Source organism: Pleurodeles waltl, chromosome 5 (genome assembly GCF_031143425.1).
Source record: "Pleurodeles waltl isolate 20211129_DDA chromosome 5, aPleWal1.hap1.20221129, whole genome shotgun sequence".
In the NCBI taxonomy this organism is placed as follows: Eukaryota; Metazoa; Chordata; class Amphibia; order Caudata; family Salamandridae; genus Pleurodeles; species Pleurodeles waltl.
The window spans coordinates 576,588,815-576,609,563 of record NC_090444.1 but is presented as its reverse complement, the minus strand read 5'-3'; the positions used below and the strand labels follow the sequence as shown (position 1 = coordinate 576,609,563).

The window sequence follows — 20,749 nt, the reverse complement described above, 5'->3', positions numbered from 1 at the left end:
GTCATGTAACAAAACACTTTGCGGAAGTGTTTTTAAAATGTGATTTGTTTCTCCCTTAGGATCTTCTGGGACTTTGTGAGCAAAAACGAGGCAAAGATAATAAAGCTATTATTGCATCAAATATTATGTACATTGTAGGTCAATATCCAAGATTTTTGAGGGCTCACTGGAAGTTTTTGAAGACTGTAGTAAACAAGCTTTTTGAGTTCATGCACGGTAAAGTACTAATTTATTCATTTAAAAAAAATGTATTTTCTCTTCTGCTCTTTTGTGACAATCCTAAAGCTTAAATGAAGGGCAATCTTTGATTTTCAGTCAAACTGAACTATATCTTGAGGCATTTCCGTGCATTTGTCTGCTACAGATGGAAGCAGTCTTGACAGAAGCTGCCAAATTGTCTACATAGGGTTAGGTTTTCTCTTTGGCTCTCTCGTGTATTCTTTAAACATGCACGTTAGAGTCAAAAGCATGTCTTTAGAAGGATAGTTAGCAGTTCAATATGCTGTCATGAAAAAAAAGGTTAAATCCCAGGTGGATAAAGCAAAATGTTGGTATGGCAAGTAACAATCGCCTCTCTGCACATTCCATTGCTGAGAGGGTTCTCCTTGTAGTCCAGTAACAATGCTTGCTTTAGTGTCATGTCATGTGTAGGTGTGTTTTGGGGGTGAAAGTCCCATGCATGACTCTGAAAAGCTAAAGTGCTCAATTTGCATTTGTGGACAGGTTTTGTTAATCATGTAGAGCCACAGGAGGAGCTCCATGACAAAGGGACGGGGGGGGGTGTCTTACAGGGTTCACACTCTTGCACTTGTGCAGGTTGTAAGGAAGCCAGTGGAGGACGGTGGCTCTATTTATGGTGTATGTAGGAAGTTGGCTCTGTATGCACTATTTCAAAGTAAGGAATAGTATGCACAGAGTCCAAGGGTTCCCCTTAGAGGTAAGATAGTGGCAAAAAGAGAATTCTAATGCTCTATTTTGTGGTAGTGTGGTCGAGCAGTAGGCTTATCAAAGTCGTAGTGTTAAGCATTTGTTGTACACACAGGCAATAAATGAGGAACACACATTCAGAGACAATTCCAGGCCAATATGTTTTATATAGAAAAATATATGTTCGATGGCATCTGTCGCTGTAGATACGCATGTTCTGCAATAGCTCGCCATCTGGTGTTGGGCCGGAGTGTTACAAGTTGTTTTTGTTCGAAGAAGTCTTTCGAGTCACGGGACCGAGTGACTCCTCCTTTTGTCTCCATTGCGCATGGGCGTCGACTCCATCTTCGATTGTTTTTTTTCCGCCATCGGGTTCGGACGTGTTCCTGTCGCTCCGAGTTTCGGAACGGAAAATTAGCTAATTTCGGAAGATTTTCGTCGGTATTGTTGCGTTCGGGATCGGCGTACTTAGATTCCACACCGCATCGAAGATCGAAGAGCTCCGGTGCCCTTCGGGGTAGTTTTTCGATCCCCCGTCGGGGCCTGGTCGGCCCGACCGCGTGCTGAAGAACGCCGATGGAACGGACCCCGTTCCGTTTCTGCCCCAAATGCCACAATAAATACCCCTACACAGACCAACACTTGGTCTGCAACCTGTGCCTGTCACCTGAGCACAGCGAAGACACCTGCGAGGCCTGTCGTGCGTTCCGGTCCAGAAAAACACTCCGAGACCGTCGAGCCAGAAGACTTCAGATGGCGTCCGCACCGACAGCCCAACGGGAGTTCGAGGAACAGGAAGAGGAAGGTACCTTCTCGATCCAAGACTCAGACTCCGAAGGGTTCGACGATACACAAACCGTGAGTAAGACGTCGAAAACCACACAGAGAAACATTTACAAGGCCCAGGGGACGCCACTGCCATCCGGCCATGGCTCCACCCATAAATTCGGTGACCGACCGTCGGCACCGAAAAAGGCCCAAACAGTGCCGAGGTCGTCCGACTCCGGTCGAGACACCGGCACGCAGCCTTCTCGGGACCGAGAAAGTGCTGGAGACAAGCCTCGACACCGAGATGCCGGTGTGGACACGGCTCGACGCCGAGACAGCGGCACCGAAGCAGATCGACGCCGAGAGGTTTCGGCCCCGAAAAAGAAAAAAGTCACCTCGGAGCCGAAAAAACACGCAGACAGGGTTTCGATGCCGAAACAAACTGCAAGCGACCCAGCTTCAGGCTCTTATACAGAAGAGCACTCGCTAACCTCCCAAATGCAAAAGCATAGGTTTGAGGAAGAGCTACAAGCAACTGATGTGGACCATACGCAAAAGCGTATCTTCATACAGCAGGGGACAGGAAAAATAAGCACCCTTCCCCCCCATTAGGAGAAAGAGAAGGTTGGAGTTCCAGACTGAACAGACACCACAACCAAAAGTGGTGAAAAGAGTTACCCCACCACCCTCTCCTCCGCCCGTGATTACCGTCTCACCAGCACAAACTCCATCACACTCCCCAGCTCACACCACCATGAGCCAGGGTGACCAAGATCAGGACGCATGGGACCTATACGACGCCCCAGTGTCAGATAACAGTCCGGAGGCATACCCTACGAAGCCATCTCCACCAGAAGACAGCACCGCGTATTCTCAAGTGGTGGCTAGAGCAGCACAATTTCACAACGTAAGCCTCCACTCAGAACAGGTCGAGGATGATTTTTTATTCAACACACTCTCCTCCACCCACAGCTCATACCAAAGCCTGCCTATGCTCCCTGGTATGCTCCGGCACGCAAAAGACATCTTTAAGGAGCCGGTCAAAAGTAGGGCAATCACACCAAGGGTGGAAAAAAAGTACAAGGCGCCTCCTACAGACCCGGTTTTCATCACTACACAGCTGCCACCAGACTCTGTCGTTGTAGGAGCAGCTAGGAAAAGGGCCAACTCTCACACATCTGGAGATGCACCACCCCCAGATAAAGAAAGCCGCAAGTTCGATGCAGCTGGTAAAAGAGTCGCAGCACAAGCTGCAAACCAGTGGCGCATCGCGAACTCCCAGGCACTACTTGCGCGCTATGACAGAGCCCACTGGGACGAGATGCAACATCTCATTGAACATCTGCCCAAGGACTTACAAAATAGGGCAAAACAAGTGGTTGAGGAGGGACAGACCATTTCCAACAACCAGATCCGCTCCTCCATGGACGCTGCAGATACAGCTGCACGGACAATTAATACATCTGTAACTATCAGAAGGCATGCATGGCTCCGAACGTCTGGATTTAAACCAGAGATTCAACAAGCAGTTCTCAATATGCCTTTTAATGAAAAAGAACTGTTCGGTCCAGAAGTGGACACAGCGATTGAGAAACTCAAAAAAGATACGGACACTGCCAAAGCCATGGGCGCACTCTACTCCCCGCAGAGCAGAGGGAATTACAGCACATTCCGTAAAACGCCCTTTCGAGGGGGGTTTCGGGGTCAAAGCACACAAGCCAGCACCTCACAAGCAACACCGTCCAGTTACCAGGGACAGTATAGAGGAGGTTTTCGGGGACAATATAGAGGAGGGCAATTCCCTAGAAATAGAGGAAGATTTCAGAGCCCCAAAACCCCTACTACTAAACAGTGACTCACATGTCACTCACCCCCTCCACACAACACCAGTGGGGGGAAGAATAGGTCATTATTACAAAGCATGGGAGGAAATCACTACAGACACTTGGGTTCTAGCAATTATCCAACATGGTTATTGCATAGAATTTCTACAATTCCCTCCAAACATACCACCAAAAGCACAAAATTTAACAACACACCATTCCAATCTCCTGGAGATAGAAGTGCAGGCACTATTGCAAAAGAATGCAATCGAATTAGTGCCAAACACACAAATAAACACAGGAGTTTACTCACTGTACTTTCTGATACCAAAGAAGGACAAAACGCTGAGACCAATCCTAGACCTCAGAGTAGTGAACACTTTCATCAAATCAGACCACTTCCACATGGTCACACTACAAGAAGTATTGCCATTGCTAAAACTACACGACTACATGGCAACTTTAGACCTCAAGGATGCTTATTTCCATATACCAATACACCCATCGCACAGGAAATACCTAAGGTTTGTATTAAAAGGAATACATTACCAATTCAAGGTACTGCCTTTCGGATTAACAACCGCACCAAGAGTCTTTACCAAATGTCTAGCGGTAGTCGCTGCACACATAAGAAGGCAGCAAATACATGTGTTCCCATATTTGGACGACTGGCTAATCAAGGCCCATTCGTTCATAGAGTGCTCAAATCACACAAATCACACAAATCAGATCATACAAACCCTCTTCAAACTCGGGTTCACCGTCAACTTTACAAAATCCAACATTCTGCCGCGCAAGGTACAACAATACCTAGGAGCCATAATAGACACATCAAAGGGAGTAGCCACTCCAAGTCCACAAAGAATTCTAAATTTCAACACCATCATACAACGCATGTATCCAACACAAAAGATACAAGCAAAGATGGTATTACAACTCCTAGGCATGATGTCTTCATGCATAGCCATTGTCCCAAACGCAAGACTGCACATGAGGCCCTTACAACAATGCCTAGCATCACAGTGGTCTCAAGCACAGGGTCACCTTCTAGATCTGGTGTTAATAGACCGCCAAACTTACCTCTCGCTTCTGTGGTGGAACAACATAAATTTAAACAAGGGGCGGCCTTTCCAAGACCCAGTGCCACAATACGTAATAACAACAGATGCTTCCATGACAGGGTGGGGAGCACACCTCGATCAACACAGCATACAAGGACAATGGAACGTACATCAAACAAAACTGCATATCAATCACCTAGAACTTCTAGCAGTTTTTCAAGCACTAAAAGCTTTCCAACCAATAATAGTTCACAAATACATTCTCGTCAAAACAGACAACATGACAACAATGTATTATCTAAACAAGCAGGGGGGGACGCACTCCACGCAGTTAAGCCTGCTAGCACAAAAGATTTGGCATTGGGCAATTCACAACCAAATTCGCCTAATAGCACAATTTATACCAGGGATCCAAAATCAACTAGCAGACAATCTCTCTCGAGATCACCAACAGGTCCACGAATGGGAAATTCACCCCCAAATTCTGAACACTTATTTCAAACTCTGGGGAACACCTCAGATAGACTTGTTTGCCACAAGGGAGAACGCAAAATGCCAACACTTCGCATCCAGATACCCACACGAACAATCCCAAGGCAATGCCCTATGGATGAACTGGTCAGGGATATTTGCTTACGCTTTTCCTCCTCTCCCTCTCCTTCCTTACCTGGTAAACAAACTCAGTCAAAGCAAACTCAAACTCATATTGATAGCACCAACTTGGGCAAGGCAACCCTGGTACACCACCCTGCTAGACCTATCAGTGGTACCCTGCATCAAATTGCCGAACAGGCCAGATCTGTTGACACAGCACAACCAAAAGATCAGACCCCCAGATCCAGCATCGCTGAATCTAGCAATCTGGCTCCTGAAATCCTAGAATTCGGGCACTTACAACTTACCCAAGAATGTATGGAAGTCATAAAACAAGCCAGAAGGCCATCCACCAGGCACTGCTATGCAAGTAAATGGAAGAGGTTTGTTTGCTACTGCCATATTAATCAAATACAACCATTACACACAACTCCAGAACATGTAGTGGGTTACTTACTTCACTTACAAAAATCTAACCTAGCTTTCTCTTCCATTAAAATACACCTTGCAGCAATATCTGCATACCTGCAGACTACCTATTCAACTTCCCTATATAAGATACCAGTCATTAAAGCATTCATGGAGGGCCTTAGGAGAATTATACCACCAAGAACACCACCTGTTCCTTCATGGAACCTAAATGTTGTCCTAACTAGACTTATGGGTCCACCTTTTGAACCCATGCACTCCTGCGACATACAGTTCCTAACCTGGAAGGTGGCATTTCTCATCGCCATTACTTCCCTAAGAAGAGTAAGCGAGATTCAGGCGTTTACAATACAGGAACCTTTTATACAACTACACAAAAATAAAGTCGTCCTAAGGACCAATCCTAAATTTTTGCCAAAGGTTATTTCACCGTTCCATCTAAATCAAACAGTGGAACTTCCAGTGTTTTTTCCACAGCCAGATACCGTAGCTGAAAGGGCACTACATACATTAGATGTCAAAAGAGCATTGATGTATTACATTGACAGAACAAAAAACATCAGAAAGACTAAACAACTATTTATTGCATTTCAAAAACCTCATGCAGGAAACCCAATATCAAAACAAGGTATAGCCAGATGGATAGTTAAATGCATCCAAATCTGCTACCTTAAAGCTAAACGACAGCTGCCCATTACACCAAGGGCACACTCAACCAGAAAGAAAGGTGCTACCATGGCCTTTCTAGGAAACATCCCAATGCAAGAAATATGTAAGGCAGCCACATGGTCTACGCCTCACACATTCACCAAGCACTACTGTGTAGACGTGTTATCCGCACAACAAGCCACAGTAGGTCAAGCCGTATTAAGAACATTATTTCAGACTACTTCCACTCCTACAGGCTGATCCACCGCTTTTGGGGAAATAACTGCTTACTAGTCTATGCAGAACATGCGTATCTACAGCGACAGATGCCATCGAACTGAAAATGTCACTTACCCAGTGTACATCTGTTCGTGGCATCAGTCGCAGTAGATTCGCATGTGCCCACCCGCCTCCCCGGGAGCCTGTAGCAGTTTGGAAGTTACCTTCAATTATTTATATATGTATCATCTCAACCTTAAATAGGTGCATACTTAGTCACTCCATTGCATGGGCACTATTACTACAATTCAACTCCTACCTCACCCTCTGCGGGGAAAAACAATCGAAGATGGAGTCGACGCCCATGGGCAATGGAGACAAAAGGAGGAGTCACTCGGTCCCGTGACTCGAAAGACTTCTTCGAACAAAAACAACTTGTAACACTCCGGCCCAACACCAGATGGCGAGCTATTGCAGAACATGCGAATCTACTGCGACTGATGCCACGAACAGATGTACACTGGGTAAGTGACATTTTCATTTCTTAGTTTATTTTAAGAACCACAGGTTCAAGATTTACATGTAATACTTCAAATGAAAGGTATTGCAAGTAGGTACTTTAGGAACTTTGAATTAGCAAAAATAGCATATACACTTTTCACATAAATCACATATAACTATTTTAAAACTAGACACTGCAATTTTCAACAGTTCCTAGGGGTAGTAAGAGTTTGTTAGTTTTTGCAGGTAAGTAAACCACCTACGGGGTTCAAGTTTGGGTCCAAGGTAGCCCACCGTTGAGGGTTCAGAGCAACCCCAAAGTTACCACACCAGCAGCTCAGGGCCGGTCAGGTGCAGAGGTCAAAGTGGTGCCCAAAACGCATAGGCTTCAATGGAGAAGGGGTGCCCCGGTTCCAGTCTGCCAGCAGGTAAGTACCTGTGTCTTCGGAGGGCAGACCAGGGGGGTTTTGTAGGGCACCGGGGGGTGACACAAGTCCATACAGAAAGTACACCCTCAGCAGCACGGGGGTGGCCGGGTGCAGTGTACAAACAAGCGTTGGGTTTGTAATTGAAATCAATGGGAGACCAAGGGGTCTCTTCAGCGATGCAGGCAGGCAAGGGGTAGCCACCACCTGGGCAAGGGAGAGGACCTCCTGGGGGTCACTCCTGCACTGGAGTTCGGATCCTTCAGATCCTGGGGACTGCGGGTGCAGTGTCCCTACCAGGCGTCGGGTTCTTAGAAGCAGGCACTTGCAGTCAGGGGGAGCCTCGGGATTCCCTCTGCAGGCGTCGCTGTGGGGGCTCAGGGGGGCAACTCTGGCTACTCACAGTCGCCGTGGAGTCCTCCCTGAAGTGATTGTTCTCCACAAGTCGAGCCGGGGGCGTCTGGTGCAGAGTAGCAAGTCTCACGCTTCCGGCGGGAAACGCAAGTTGTTTTAAAGTTGCTCCTTTGTTACAAAGTTACAGTCTTGAGTGAACAGAGCCGCTGTCCTCAGGAGTTCTTGGTCCTTCTAGAGCAGGGCAGTCCTCTGAGGATTCAGAGGTCGCTGGTCCCTGGGGAAAGCATCGCTGGAGCAGTGTCTTTAGAAGTGGGGGGGACAGGCCGGTAGAGCTGGGGCCAAAGCAGTTGGTGTCTCAGTCTTCTCTGCAGGGTTTTTCAGCTTAGCAGTCCTCTTCTTCTTAGGTTGCAGGAATCTGAGTTCCTAGGTTCTGGGGACCCCCTAAATACTGAATTTAGGGGTGTGTTTAGGTCTGGGGGTTAGTAGCCAATGGCTACTAGCCCTGAGGGTGGGTACACCCTCTTTGTGCCTCCTCCCAAGGGGACGGGGGGGGGTCACATTCCTATCCCTATTGGGGGAATCCTCCATCCGCAAGATGGAGGATTTCTAAGTCAGTCACCTCAGCTCAGGTTGCCTTAGGGGCTGTCCTGATTGGCCAGTGACTCCTCCTTGTTTTTCCTCATTATCTCCTACGGCCTTGCCGCCAAAAGTGGGGCCGTGGCCGGAGGGGGCGGGCAACTCCACTAGCTGGCGTGCCCTGGGGTGCTGTAACAGAGGGGGACAGCCTTTGAGGCTCACAGCCAGGTACTACAGTTCCTGCAGGGGGAGGTGATAAGCATCTCCACCCAATACAGGCTTTGTTACTAGCCACAGAGTGACAAAGGCACTCTCCCCATGTGGCCAGCAACATGTCTGGAGTGTGGCAGGCTGTTAAAACCAGTCAGCCTACACGGGTAGTCGGTTAAGGTTTCAGGGGGCACCTCTAAGGTGCCCTCTGGGGTGTATGTTACAATAAAATGTACACTGGCATCAGTGTGCATTTATTGTGCTGAGAAGTTTGATACCAGTTTTCAGTGTAGCCATTATGGTGCTGTGGAGTTCGTGCATGACAGACTCCCAGACCATATACTCTTATGGCTAACCTGCACTTACAATGTCCAAGGTTTTGTTTCGACACTGTAGGGGCACAGTGCTTATGCCTATGGTATAGTGCACCCTGCCTTAGGGCTGTAAGCCTTGCTAGAGGGGTGACTTATCTATACTGCATAGGCAGTGTGAGTTTGGCATGGCACACTGCTTCACAGCGTGTGGGTGCTGGTGAGGAGAAAACGACTAAGTCAACATGGCATTCCCCTCAGAGTACCATGCCAACCTCACACTGCCTGTGGCATAGGTAAGTAACCCCTCTAACAGGCCTTACAGCCCTAAGGTAGGGTGCACTATACCACAGGTGAGGGCATAGTTGCACGAGCACTATGCCCCTACAGTGTCAAAGCAAAACCTTAGACATTGTAAGTGCAGGGTAGCCAAGAAGAGTATATGGTCTGTGTAAGGAAATGCCTCCTTGGCATGGTTGCCCCCTGACTTTTTGCCTTTGCTGATGCTATGTTTACAATTGAAAGTGTGCTGAGGCCTGCTAACCAGGCCCCAGCACCAGTGTTCTTTCCCTAACCTGTACTTTTGTATCCACAATTGGCAGACCCTGGCATCCAGATAAGTCCCTTGTAACTGGTACTTCTAGTACCAAGGGCCCTGATGCCAAGGAAGGTCTCTAAGGGCTGCAGCATGTCTTATGCCACCCTGGAGACCTCTCACTCAGCACAGACACACTGCTTGCCAGCTTGTGTGTGCTAGTGAGAACAAAACGAGTAAGTCGACATGGCACTCCCCTCAGGGTGCCATGCCAGCCTCTCACTGCCTATGCGAGTATAGGTCAGTCACCCCTCTAGCAGGCCTTACAGCCCTAAGGCAGGGTGCACTATACCATAGGTGAGGGTACCAGTGCATGAGCATGGTACCCCTACAGTGTCTAAACAAAACCTTAGACATTGTAAGTGCAGGGTAGCCATAAGAGTATATGGTCTGGGAGCTTGTCAAACACGAACTCCACAGCACCATAATGGCTACACTGAAAACTGGGAAGTTTGGTATCAAACTTCTCAGCACATTAAATGCACACTGATGCCAGTGTACATTTTATTGTAAAATACACCACAGAGGGCACCTTAGAGGTGCCCCCTGAAACTTAACCGACTGTCTGTGTAGGCTGACTAGTTCCAGCAGCCTGCCACACTAGAGACATGTTGCTGGCCCCATGGGGAGAGTGCCTTTGTCACTCTGAGGCCAGTAACAAAGCCTGCACTGGGTGGAGATGCTAACACCTCCCCCAGGCAGGAGCTGTAACACCTGGCGGTGAGCCTCAAAGGCTCACCCCTTTGTCACAGCCCAGCAGGGCACTCCAGCTTAGTGGAGTTGCCCGCCCCCTCCGGCCACGGCCCCCACTTTTGGCGGCAAGGCTGGAGGGAACAAAGAAAGCAACAAGGAGGAGTCACTGGCCAGTCAGGACAGCCCCTAAGGTGTCCTGAGCTGAGGTGACTCTAACTTTTAGAAATCCTCCATCTTGCAGATGGAGGATTCCCCCAATAGGGTTAGGATTGTGACCCCCTCCCCTTGGGAGGAGGCACAAAGAGGGTGTACCCACCCTCAGGGCTAGTAGCCATTGGCTACTAACCCCCCAGACCTAAACACGCCCTTAAATTTTGTATTTAAGGGCTACCCTGAACCCTAGAAAATTAGATTCCTGCAACAACAAGAAGGACTACCTAGCTGAAAACCCCTGCAGAGGAAGACCAGAAGACAACAACTGCCTTTGCTCCAGAAACTCACCGGCCTGTCTCCTGCCTTCCAAAGAACTCTGCTCCAGCGACGCCTTCCAAAGGGACCAGCGACCTCTGAATCCTCTGAGGACTGCCCTGCTTCGACGACGACAAGAAACTCCCGAGGACAGCGGACCTGCTCCAAAAAGACTGCAACTTTATCCAAAGAAGCAGCTTTAAAGAACCCTGCAATCTCCCCGCAAGAAGCGTGAGACTTGCAACACTGCACCCGGCGACCCCGACTCGGCTGGTGGAGAACCAACACCTCAGGGAGGACCCCCGGACTACTCTACGACTGTGAGTACCAAAACCTGTCCCCCCTGAGCCCCCACAGCGCCGCCTGCAGAGGGAATCCCGAGGCTTCCCCTGACCGCGACTCTCTGAAACCTAAGTCCCGACGCCTGGAAAAGACCCTGCACCCGCAGCCCCCAGGACCTGAAGGACCGGACTTTCACTGCAGAAGTGACCCCCAGGAGTCCCTCTCCCTTGCCCAAGTGGAGGTTTCCCCGAGGAAGCCCCCCCTTGCCTGCCTGCAGCGCTGAAGAGATCCCTTGATCTCTCATTGACTAACATTGCGAACCCGACGCTTGTTCTAACACTGCACTCGGCCGCCCCCGCGCCGCTGAGGGTGAAATTTCTGTGTGGGCTTGTGTCACCCCCCCCCCCCCCCCCCCCCAGTGCCCTACAAAACCCCCTGGTCTGCCCTCCGAAGACGCGGGTACTTACCTGCAAGCAGACCGGAACCGGGGCACCTCCTTTTCTCCATTGAAGCCTATGCGTTTTGGGCACCACTTTGAACTCTGCACCTGACCGGCCCTGAGCTGCTGGTGTGATGACTTTGGGGTTGCTCTGAACCCCCAACGGTGGGCTACCTTGGACCAAGAACTGAACCCTGTAAGTGTCTTACTTACCTGGTAAAACTAACAAAAACTTACCTCCCCCAGGAACTGTGAAAATTGCACTAAGTGTCCACTTTTAAAGTAGCTATTTGTGAATAACTTGAAAAGTATACATGCAATTGAAATGATTCAAAGTTCCTAATGTACTTACCTGCAATACCTTTCAAACAAGATATTACATGTTAAATTTGAACCTGTGGTTCTTAAAATAAACTAAGAAAAGATATTTTTCTATAACAAAACCTATTGGCTGGATTTGTCTGAGTGTGTGTACCTCATTTATTGTCTATGTGTATGTACAACAAATGCTTAACACTACTCCTTGGATAAGCCTACTGCTCGACCACACTACCACAAAATAGAGCATTAGTATTCTCTTTTTACCACTATTTTACCTCCAAGGGGAACCCTTGGACTCTGTGCATGCTATTCCTTACTTTGAAATAGCACATACAGAGCCAACTTCCTACATTGGTGGATCAGCGGTGGGGTACAAGACTTTGCATTTGCTGGACTACTCAGCCAATACCTGATCACACGACAAATTCCAAAATTGTCATTAGAAATTGATTTTTGCAATTTGAAAAGTTTTCTAAATTCTTAAAAGACCTGCTAGGGCCTTGTGTTAGATCCTGTTTAGCATTTCTTTTAGAGTTTAAAAGTTTGTAAAAGTTTGAATTAGATTCTAGAACCAGTTTTAGATTCTTAAAAAGTATTCCAACTTTTAGAAGCAAAATGTCTAGCACAGATGTGGCTGTGGTGGAACTCGACACCACACCTTACGTCCATCTACAGATGAGAGAGCTAAGGTCACTCTGTAAACTAAAGAAAATAGCAATGGGCCCCAAACCTACCAAAGTACAGCTCCAGGAGCTTTTGGCAGAGTTTGAAAAGGCCAACCCCTCTGAGGGTGGCAACTCGGAGGATGAAGATAGTGACTTGGAGGGAAATTCCCCCCCTCCAGTCCTACTTAGGGAGAGCAGGGCTACTCAAGCCCTGACTCCACAAATAATAGTCAGAGATGCTGGTTCCCTCACAGGAGGGACCAACAACTCTGAAATCACTGAGGATAACTCCAGTGAAGAGGACATCCAGTTAGCCAGGATGGCCAAAAGATTGGCTTTGGAAAGACAGATCCTAGCCATAGAGAGGGAAAGACAAGAGATGGGCCTAGGACCCATCAATGGTGGCAGCAACATAAATAGGGTCAGAGATTCTCCTGACATGTTGAAAATCCCTAAAGGGATTGTAACTAAATATGAAGATGGTGATGACATCACCAAATGGTTCACAGCTTTTGAGAGGGCTTGTGTAACCAGAAAAGTGAACAGATCTCACTGGGGTGCTCTCCTTTGGGAAATGTTCACAGGAAAGTGTAGGGATAGACTCCTCACACTCTCTGGAAAAGATGCAGAATCTTATGACCTCATGAAGGGTACCCTGATTGAGGGCTTTGGATTCTCCACTGAGGAGTATAGGATTAGATTCAGGGGGGCTCAAAAATCCTCGAGCCAGACCTGGGTTGACTTTGTAGACTACTCAGTAAAAACACTAGATGGTTTGATTCAAGGCAGTGGTGTAAGTAATTATGATGGGCTGTACAATTTATTTGTGAAAGAACACCTGTTAAGTAATTGTTTCAATGATAAACTGCATCAGCATCTGGTAGACCTAGGACCAATTTCTCCCCAAGAATTGGGAAAGAAGGCGGACCATTGGGTCAAGACTAGGGTGTCCAAAACTTCCACAGGGGGTGACCAAAAGAAAGGGGTCACAAAACCTCCCCAGGGGAAAGGTGGTGAGACAGCCAAAAATAAAAATAGTAAAGAGTCTTCTACAGGCCCCCAAAAACCTGCACAGTAGGGTGGGCCCAGAGCCTCTTCACAAAACAATCCTGGGTACAAGGGTAAAAACTTTGATCCCAAAAAGGCCTGGTGTCGAAACTGTAGTCAGTCTGGACACCAAACTGGAGACAAGGCCTGTCCCAAGAAAAGTTCCACTCCAAGCTCCAATCCAGGTAACACTGGAATGGCTAGTCTCCAAGTGGGATCAACAGTGTGCCCAGAGCAAATCAGGGTCCACACTGAAGCTACTCTAGTCTCTGAGGGTGGGGTGGATTTAGCCACACTAGCTGCCTGGCCGCCTAACATGCAAAAATACAGGCAGCAGCTCTTTATTAATGGGACAAGTGTAGAGGGCCTGAGGGATACAGGTGCCAGTGTCACCATGGTGACTGAGAAACTGGTTTCCCCTGGCCAATACCTGACTGGAAAAACTTATACAGTCACCAACGCTGACAATCAGACTAAAGCACATCCCATGGCAATGGTTACTTTAGAATGGGGAGGGGTCAATGGCCTGAAACAGGTGGTGGTCTCCTCAAACATCCCAGTAGACTGTCTGCTTGGAAATGACCTGGAGTCCTCAGCATGGGCTGAGGTAGAACTAAAAACCCATGCAGCCATGCTGGGTATCCCTGAACTGGTGTGTGTAAAAACAAGAGCACAATGCAAGGCACAGGGTGAAAAAGTAGAGCTGGAGTCTGGAAAAATGGCCCAGCCTACCAAGAGAAAAGGAAAGTCAGTTGGGAAACCAACTGCAACACAGTCAGAAAAAGAGAACCTCTCTTCTCAGGAAGAAGTTCTGCCCTCTGAGGGAACTGAGCCTTTGGAGCTTGAACCTTATCAGGTTGAGCTCTTAGGCCCATGGGGACCCTCAAGGGAGGAGCTGTGTAAGGGACAAGAAACCTGTCCCTCTCTTGAAGGCCTTAGGCAGCAAGCTGCTGAAGAGTCCAAGGGCAAGAAAAATGGAACACATAGGGTCTATTGGGAAGATGGACTCCTGTACACTGAGGCCAGAGACCCCAAACCTGGTGCCACTAGGAGAGTGGTAGTGCCTCAGTCGTTCAGAGAGTTTATTCTGACCTTAGCCCATGATATTCCCCTTGCTGGGCATTTGGGACAAACCAAGACGTGGGAGAGGTTAGTCAACCACTTCTACTGGCCCAATATGTCCCAGAAGGTTAAGGAGTTTTGCCTCTCCTGCCCCACCTGTCAATCCAGTGGTAAGACCGGTGGGCACCCAAAGGCCCCCCTGATTCCACTTCCAGTAGTGGGGGTCCCCTTTGAAAGAGTGGGTGTGGACATAGTTGGTCCACTGGAACCTCCCACAGCCTCAGGAAATATGTACATCCTAGTAGTAGTGGATCATGCTACTAGGTATCCTGAAGCTATTCCCCTTAGGTCGACTACTGCCCCTGCAGTAGCCAAGGCCCTCATTGGTATCTTTACCAGAGTGGGTTTCCCTAAGGAGGTGGTGTCTGACAGAGGTACCATCTTCATGTCAGCATACCTAAAGCACATGTGGAATGAGTGTGGAGTGACTTACAAATTCACTACACCATACCATCCACAAACGAATGGCTTAGTTGAGAGATTCAACAAGACATTAAAAGGCATGATCATGGGGCTCCCAGAAAAACTCAAAAGGAGATGGGATGTCCTCTTGCCATGTCTGCTTTTTGCTTACAGAGAGGTGCCACAGAAGGGAGTAGGATTCTCACCCTTTGAACTTCTGTTTGGCCACCCTGTAAGGGGACCACTTGCTCTTGTTAAAGAAGGCTGGGAGAGACCTCTTCATGAGCCTAAACAAGACATAGTGGACTATGTACTTGGCCTTCGCTCTAGAATGGCAGAGTACATGGAAAAGGCAACCAAAAACCTTGAGGCCAGCCAACAGCTCCAGAAGTTTTGGTATGACCAAAAGGCTGCACTGGTTGAGTTCCAACCAGGGCAGAAAGTCTGGGTTCTGGAGCCTGTGGCTCCCAGGGCACTCCAGGACAAATGGAGTGGCCCTTACCCAGTGCTAGAAAGGAAGAGTCAGGTCACCTACCTGGTGGACCTGGGCACAAGCAGGAGCCCCAAGAGGGTGATCCATGTGAACCGCCTTAAGCTCTTCCATGACAGGGCTGATGTGAATCTGTTGATGGTAACAGATGAGGATCAGGAGGCAGAGAGTGAACCTCTCCCTGATCTTCTGTCATCAGACCCAAAAGATGGCTCAGTAGATGGAGTGATCTACTCAGACACCCTCTCTGGCCAACAGCAAGCTGATTGTAGGAGAGTCCTACAACAGTTTCCTGAACTCTTCTCCTTAACCCCTGGTCAGACACACCTGTGTACCCATGATGTGGACACAGGAGACAGCATGCCTGTCGAGAACAAAATCTTTAGACAATCTGACCATGTTAAGGAAAGCATCAAGGTGGAAGTCCACAAGATGCTGGAATTGGGAGTAATTGAGCGCTCTGACAGCCCCTGGGCTAGCCCAGTGGTCTTAGTCCCCAAACCTCACACCAAAGATGGAAAGAAAGAGATGAGGTTTTGTGTGGACTACAGAGGGCTCAATTCTGTCACCAAGACAGATGCTCATCCAATTCCTAGAGCTGATGAGCTCATAGATAAATTAGGTGCTGCCAAATTCTTAAGTACCTTTGACTTGACAGCAGGGTACTGGCAAATAAAAATGGCACCTGGAGCAAAAGAGAAAACAGCATTCTCCACACCTGATGGGCATTATCAGTTTACTGTTATGCCCTTTGGTTTAAAGAATGCCCCTGCCACCTTCCAAAGGTTGGTGAATCAAGTCCTTGCTGGCTTGGAGTCCTTTAGCACAGCTTATCTTGATGATATTGCTGTCTTTAGCTCCACCTGGCAGGATCACCTGGTCCACCTGAAGAAGGTTTTGAAGGCTCTGCAATCTGCAGGCCTCTCTATCAAGGCATCCAAATGCCAGATAGGGCAGGGAACTGTGGTTTACTTGGGGCACCTTGTAGGTGGAGGCCAAGTTCAGCCACTCCAACCCAAGATCCAGACTATTCTGGACTGGGTAGCTCCAAAAACCCAGACTCAAGTCAGGGCATTCCAACTTCCTACAGTCTGGGAGTCTGTCATACACGAACTCCACAGTTCCATAATGGCTACACTGAAATCTGGGAAGTTTGATACCAAACTTCCCAGCGCAGTATATGCACAATGATGCCAGTGTGGGATTTATGTTAAAATACACCCAGAGGGCATCTTAGAGATGCCCCCTGAATAAAAGTCTGAGTGCTAGGGCTGACCAGTTTCTGCCAGGCTGCCACAACCAGACGAGTTTCAGGAACAAAGCCTGTACTGGGTGGAGGTGCTTCTCACTTACCCCTGCAGGAAGTGTAGTACCTGGTGGTGAGCCTCAAAGGCTCATGCCTTTTGTTACAGCACCCCAGGGTATCCGAGCTCGTGGAGATGCCCGCCCCTCCGGCCATAGCCCCCACTTTTGGCAGCAAGGCCGGAGGAGATGAGAAAAACAAGGAGTCACCTACCAGTCAGGACAGCCCCTAAGGTGCCCTGAGCTGAGGTGACCCCTGCCTTTAAAAATCCTCCATCTTGAGTTTGGAGGATTCCCCCAATAGGAATTAGGGATGTGCCTTCCTCCCCTCTGGGAGGAGGCACAGAGGGTGTAGCCACCCTCAAGGACTGTAGCCATTGGCTACTGCCCCCCCTGACCTAAACACACCCCTGACTTTAGTATTTAGGGGCAACCCTGAACCCAGGAAATCAGATTCTTGCAACCTGAGGAAAGGACTGCTGACCTGAAAGCACTGCAGAGACGACAGACACCAACTGACTTGGCCCCAGCCCTACCAGCCTGTCTCCAGACTTAAAGAACCTGCACGGCGACTCATCCGACGGGACCAGCGACCTCTGAGGACTCAGAGGACCTCCCTGCACTTAAATAACCAAGGACCAAGGAACTCCCGAGAACAGCGACACTGTTGAGAAACTGCAAGAACTTTGAAACAACTTTAAAGAGACTCTCACTTCCCGCCCCAGAAGCGTGAGTCTTCACACTCTGCACCCTACACCCCCGGCTCGAGTTAAGGACAACACACACCGCAGAGAGGACTCCCAGGTGACTCCAACGATGTGGACACCCTGAGTCGACCTCCTTGCACCCCCACAGCGACGCCTGCAGAGAGGATCCAGATGCGCTCCCCCTGACCACAACTGCCTGGTTACAAGGAACAGACGCCTGGACCAAGCACTGCACCCAAGGACCGAGAGGAACCGCCTACCAGTGCAGAAGTGACTAGCAGGCGGCCCTCATCCTAGCCCAGTCGGTGGCTGGCCAGAGAAGCTCCCCTGTGCCCTGCCTGCATCGCCTAAGTGACCCCCGGGTCCCTCCATTGCTTTGAATAGCAATCCCAACATCTGCTTTGCCTACTGCACCCAGCCACCCCTGTGCCACTGAGGGTCTGTTTTGTGGGCTTGTGTGGGTCTCCACCAATTCTTCCCCCCCACCCCCCCCTCTTTAAAGTGCTCAACAAAACTGGTCTGCTCCCTGAGGATGTAGCTACTTACCTGTAAGCAGACTAGGACCGGAGCACCCCTGTTCTTCATTGGTGCCTATGTGTTTTGGGCCCTCGTTTGACCTCTGCACCTGACCTTCCCTGTGTTGCTGCTGCTCCTTGTTTGGGACAGGACTGCTCCTATCCCATGCTCAGGGCATCAGTCTGCACAATGAACTGCTTAGAATAATCTGGAGCTTTCAAAACTGATGCTGTACACATAGCTTGCTTCAGGGTGTCAAAGGCCTTTTGACAGTCCAAGGTCCAGTAAACTTTCTTGGGCATTTTCCTAGAGGTCAGTTCTGTGAGGGTTTGTCACTATGGATCCATATCCCTTCACAAACCTCCTGTAATACCCAGTCAAGCCAAGGAATGCCCTGACTTGAGTCTGGGTTTTTGGAGCTTCCCAGTCCAGAATAGTCTGGATCTTGGGTTGGAGTGGCTGCACTTGGCCCCCACCTACAAGCTTTCCCAAGTAAACCACAGTACCCTGTCCTATCAGACATTTAGATGTCTTGATAGAGACGCCTGCTGCTTGCTGGTCCTGCAAAACCTTCCTCAGGTTGACCTGGTGATCCTGCCAGCTGGAGCTAAAGACAGCAATGTCATCTAGATATGCTGCACTAAAGGACTCCAAGCCAGCTAGGACATGATTCACCAACCTTTGGAAGGTGGCAGGGGCATTCTTAAAGTCAAAGGGTATAACAGTAAACTGATAATGCCCATCAGGTGTAGAGAATGCTGTATTTTCTTTTGCTCCAGGTGCAAGTCTGATTTGCCAGTACCCTGCTGTCAAGTCAAAGGTACTTAAGAATTTGGCTGTATCTTGTCAATGAGCTCATCTGCCCTTGAAATGGGATGAGCATCTGTCTTGGTGACAGAATTAAGCCCTCTGTAGTTCACACAAAAACTCATCTCTTTCTTGCCATCTTTGGTGTGAGGTTTGGGGACCAAGACCACTGGGCTAGCCCAGGGACTGTCCGAGTGCTCAATGACTCCCAATTCCAGCATCTTGTGGACTTCCACCTTGATGCTTTCCTTAACTTGGTCAGACTGTCTGAATATTTTGTTTTTGGCAGGCATGCTGTCTCCTGTGTCCACATCATGGGCACACAGGTGTGTCTGACCAGGGGTTAGGGAAAAGAGCTCAGCAAACTGTTGCAGGACCCTCCTACAATCAGATTGCTGTTGGCCAGAGAGGGTGTCTGAGTAGATCACTCCATCTACTGTGCCATCTTTTGGGTCTGATGACAGAAGATCAGGGAGAGGTTCACTCTCTGCCTCCTGATCCTCATCTGTTACCATCAACAGATTGACATCAGCCCTGTCATGGAAGAGCTTAAGGCGGTTCACATGGATCACCCTCTTGGGGCTCCTGCTTGTGCCCAGGTCCACCAGGTAGGTGACCTGACTCTTCCTTTCTAGTACTGGGTAAGGGCCACTCCATTTGTCCTGGAGTGCCCTGGGAGCCACAGGCTCCAGAACCCAGACTTTCTGCCCTGGTTGGAACTCAACCAGTGCAGCCTTTTGGTCATACCAAAACTTCTGGAGCTGTTGGCTGGCCTCAAGGTTTTTGGTTGCCTTTTCCATGTACTCTGCCATTCTAGAGCGAAGGCCAAGTACATAGTCCACTATGTCTTGTTTAGGCTCATGGAGAGGTCTCTCCCAGCCTTCTTTAACAAGAGCAAGTGGTCCCCTTACAGGATGACCAAACAGAAGTTCAAAGGGTGAGAATCCTACTCCCTTCTGTGGCACCTCTCTGTAAGCGAAAAGCAGACATGGCAAGAGGACATCCCATCTCCTTTTGAGTTTTTCTGGGAGCCCCATGATCATGCCCTTTAATGTCTTGTTGAATCTCTCAACTAAGCCATTAGTTTGTGGATGGTAAGGTGTAGTGAATTTATAAGTCACTCCACACTCATTCCACATATGTTTCAGGTATGCTGACATGAAGTTGGTACCTCTGTCAGACACCACCTCCTTAGGGAAACCCACTCTGGTAAAGATACCAATGAGGGCCTTGGCTACTGCAGGGGCAGTAGTCGACCTAAGGGGAATAGCTTCAGGATACCTGGTAGCATGATCCACTACTACCAGGATATACATATTTCCTGAGGCTGTGGGAGGTTCTAGTGGACCAACTATGTCCACACCCACTCTTTCAAAGGGGACCCCCACCACTGGAAGTGGAATGAGGGGGGCCTTTGGGTGCCCACCTGTCTTACCACTGGCTTGACAGGTGGGGCAGGAGAGGCAAAACTCCTTAACCATGTTGGACATATTGGGCCAGTAGAAGTGGTTGACTAGCCTCTCCCACGTCTTGGTTTGTCCCAAATGTCCAGCAAGGGGAATGTCATGGGCCAATGTTAGGATGAACCCTCTGAACAGCTGAGGCACTACCACTCTCCTAGTGGCACCAGGTTTGGGGTCTCTGGCCTCAGTGTACAGGAGTCCATCTTCCCAATAGACCCTATGTGTTCCATTTTTCTTGCCCTTGGACTCTTCAGCAGCTTGCTGCCTAAGGCCTTCAAGAGAGGGACAGGTTTCTTGTCCCTTACACAGCTCCTCCCTTGAGGGTCCCCCTGGGCCTAAGAGCTCAACCTGATAAGGTTCAAGCTCCAAAGGCTCAGTTCCCTCAGAGGGCAGAACTTCTTCCTGAGAAGAGAGGTTCCCTTTCTTTTGCTGTGTTGCAGTTGGGTTCCCAACTGACTTTCCTTTCCTCTTGGTAGGCTGGGCCATTCTTCCAGACTCCAGCTCTACTTGTTCACCCTGTGCCTTGCATTGTGCTCTTGTTTTCACACACACCAGTTCAGGGATACCCAGCATTGCTGCATGGG

The 20,749-nt window shown here is 49.0% G+C and overlaps 1 protein-coding gene across 2 annotated transcripts in view; it reads left to right on the top strand.

The window, feature by feature from the left end:
* Positions 1-20,749, top strand: part of XPO1 (exportin 1) — a 717,353-nt gene that overhangs the window by 516,459 nt on the left and 180,145 nt on the right. For both annotated transcript variants that reach the window (XM_069234402.1, XM_069234401.1), the window contains exon 15: positions 60-216. In XM_069234402.1, the coding sequence (XP_069090503.1) occupies positions 60-216 (157 nt within the window). The remainder of the gene's footprint in view (positions 1-59; positions 217-20,749) is intronic.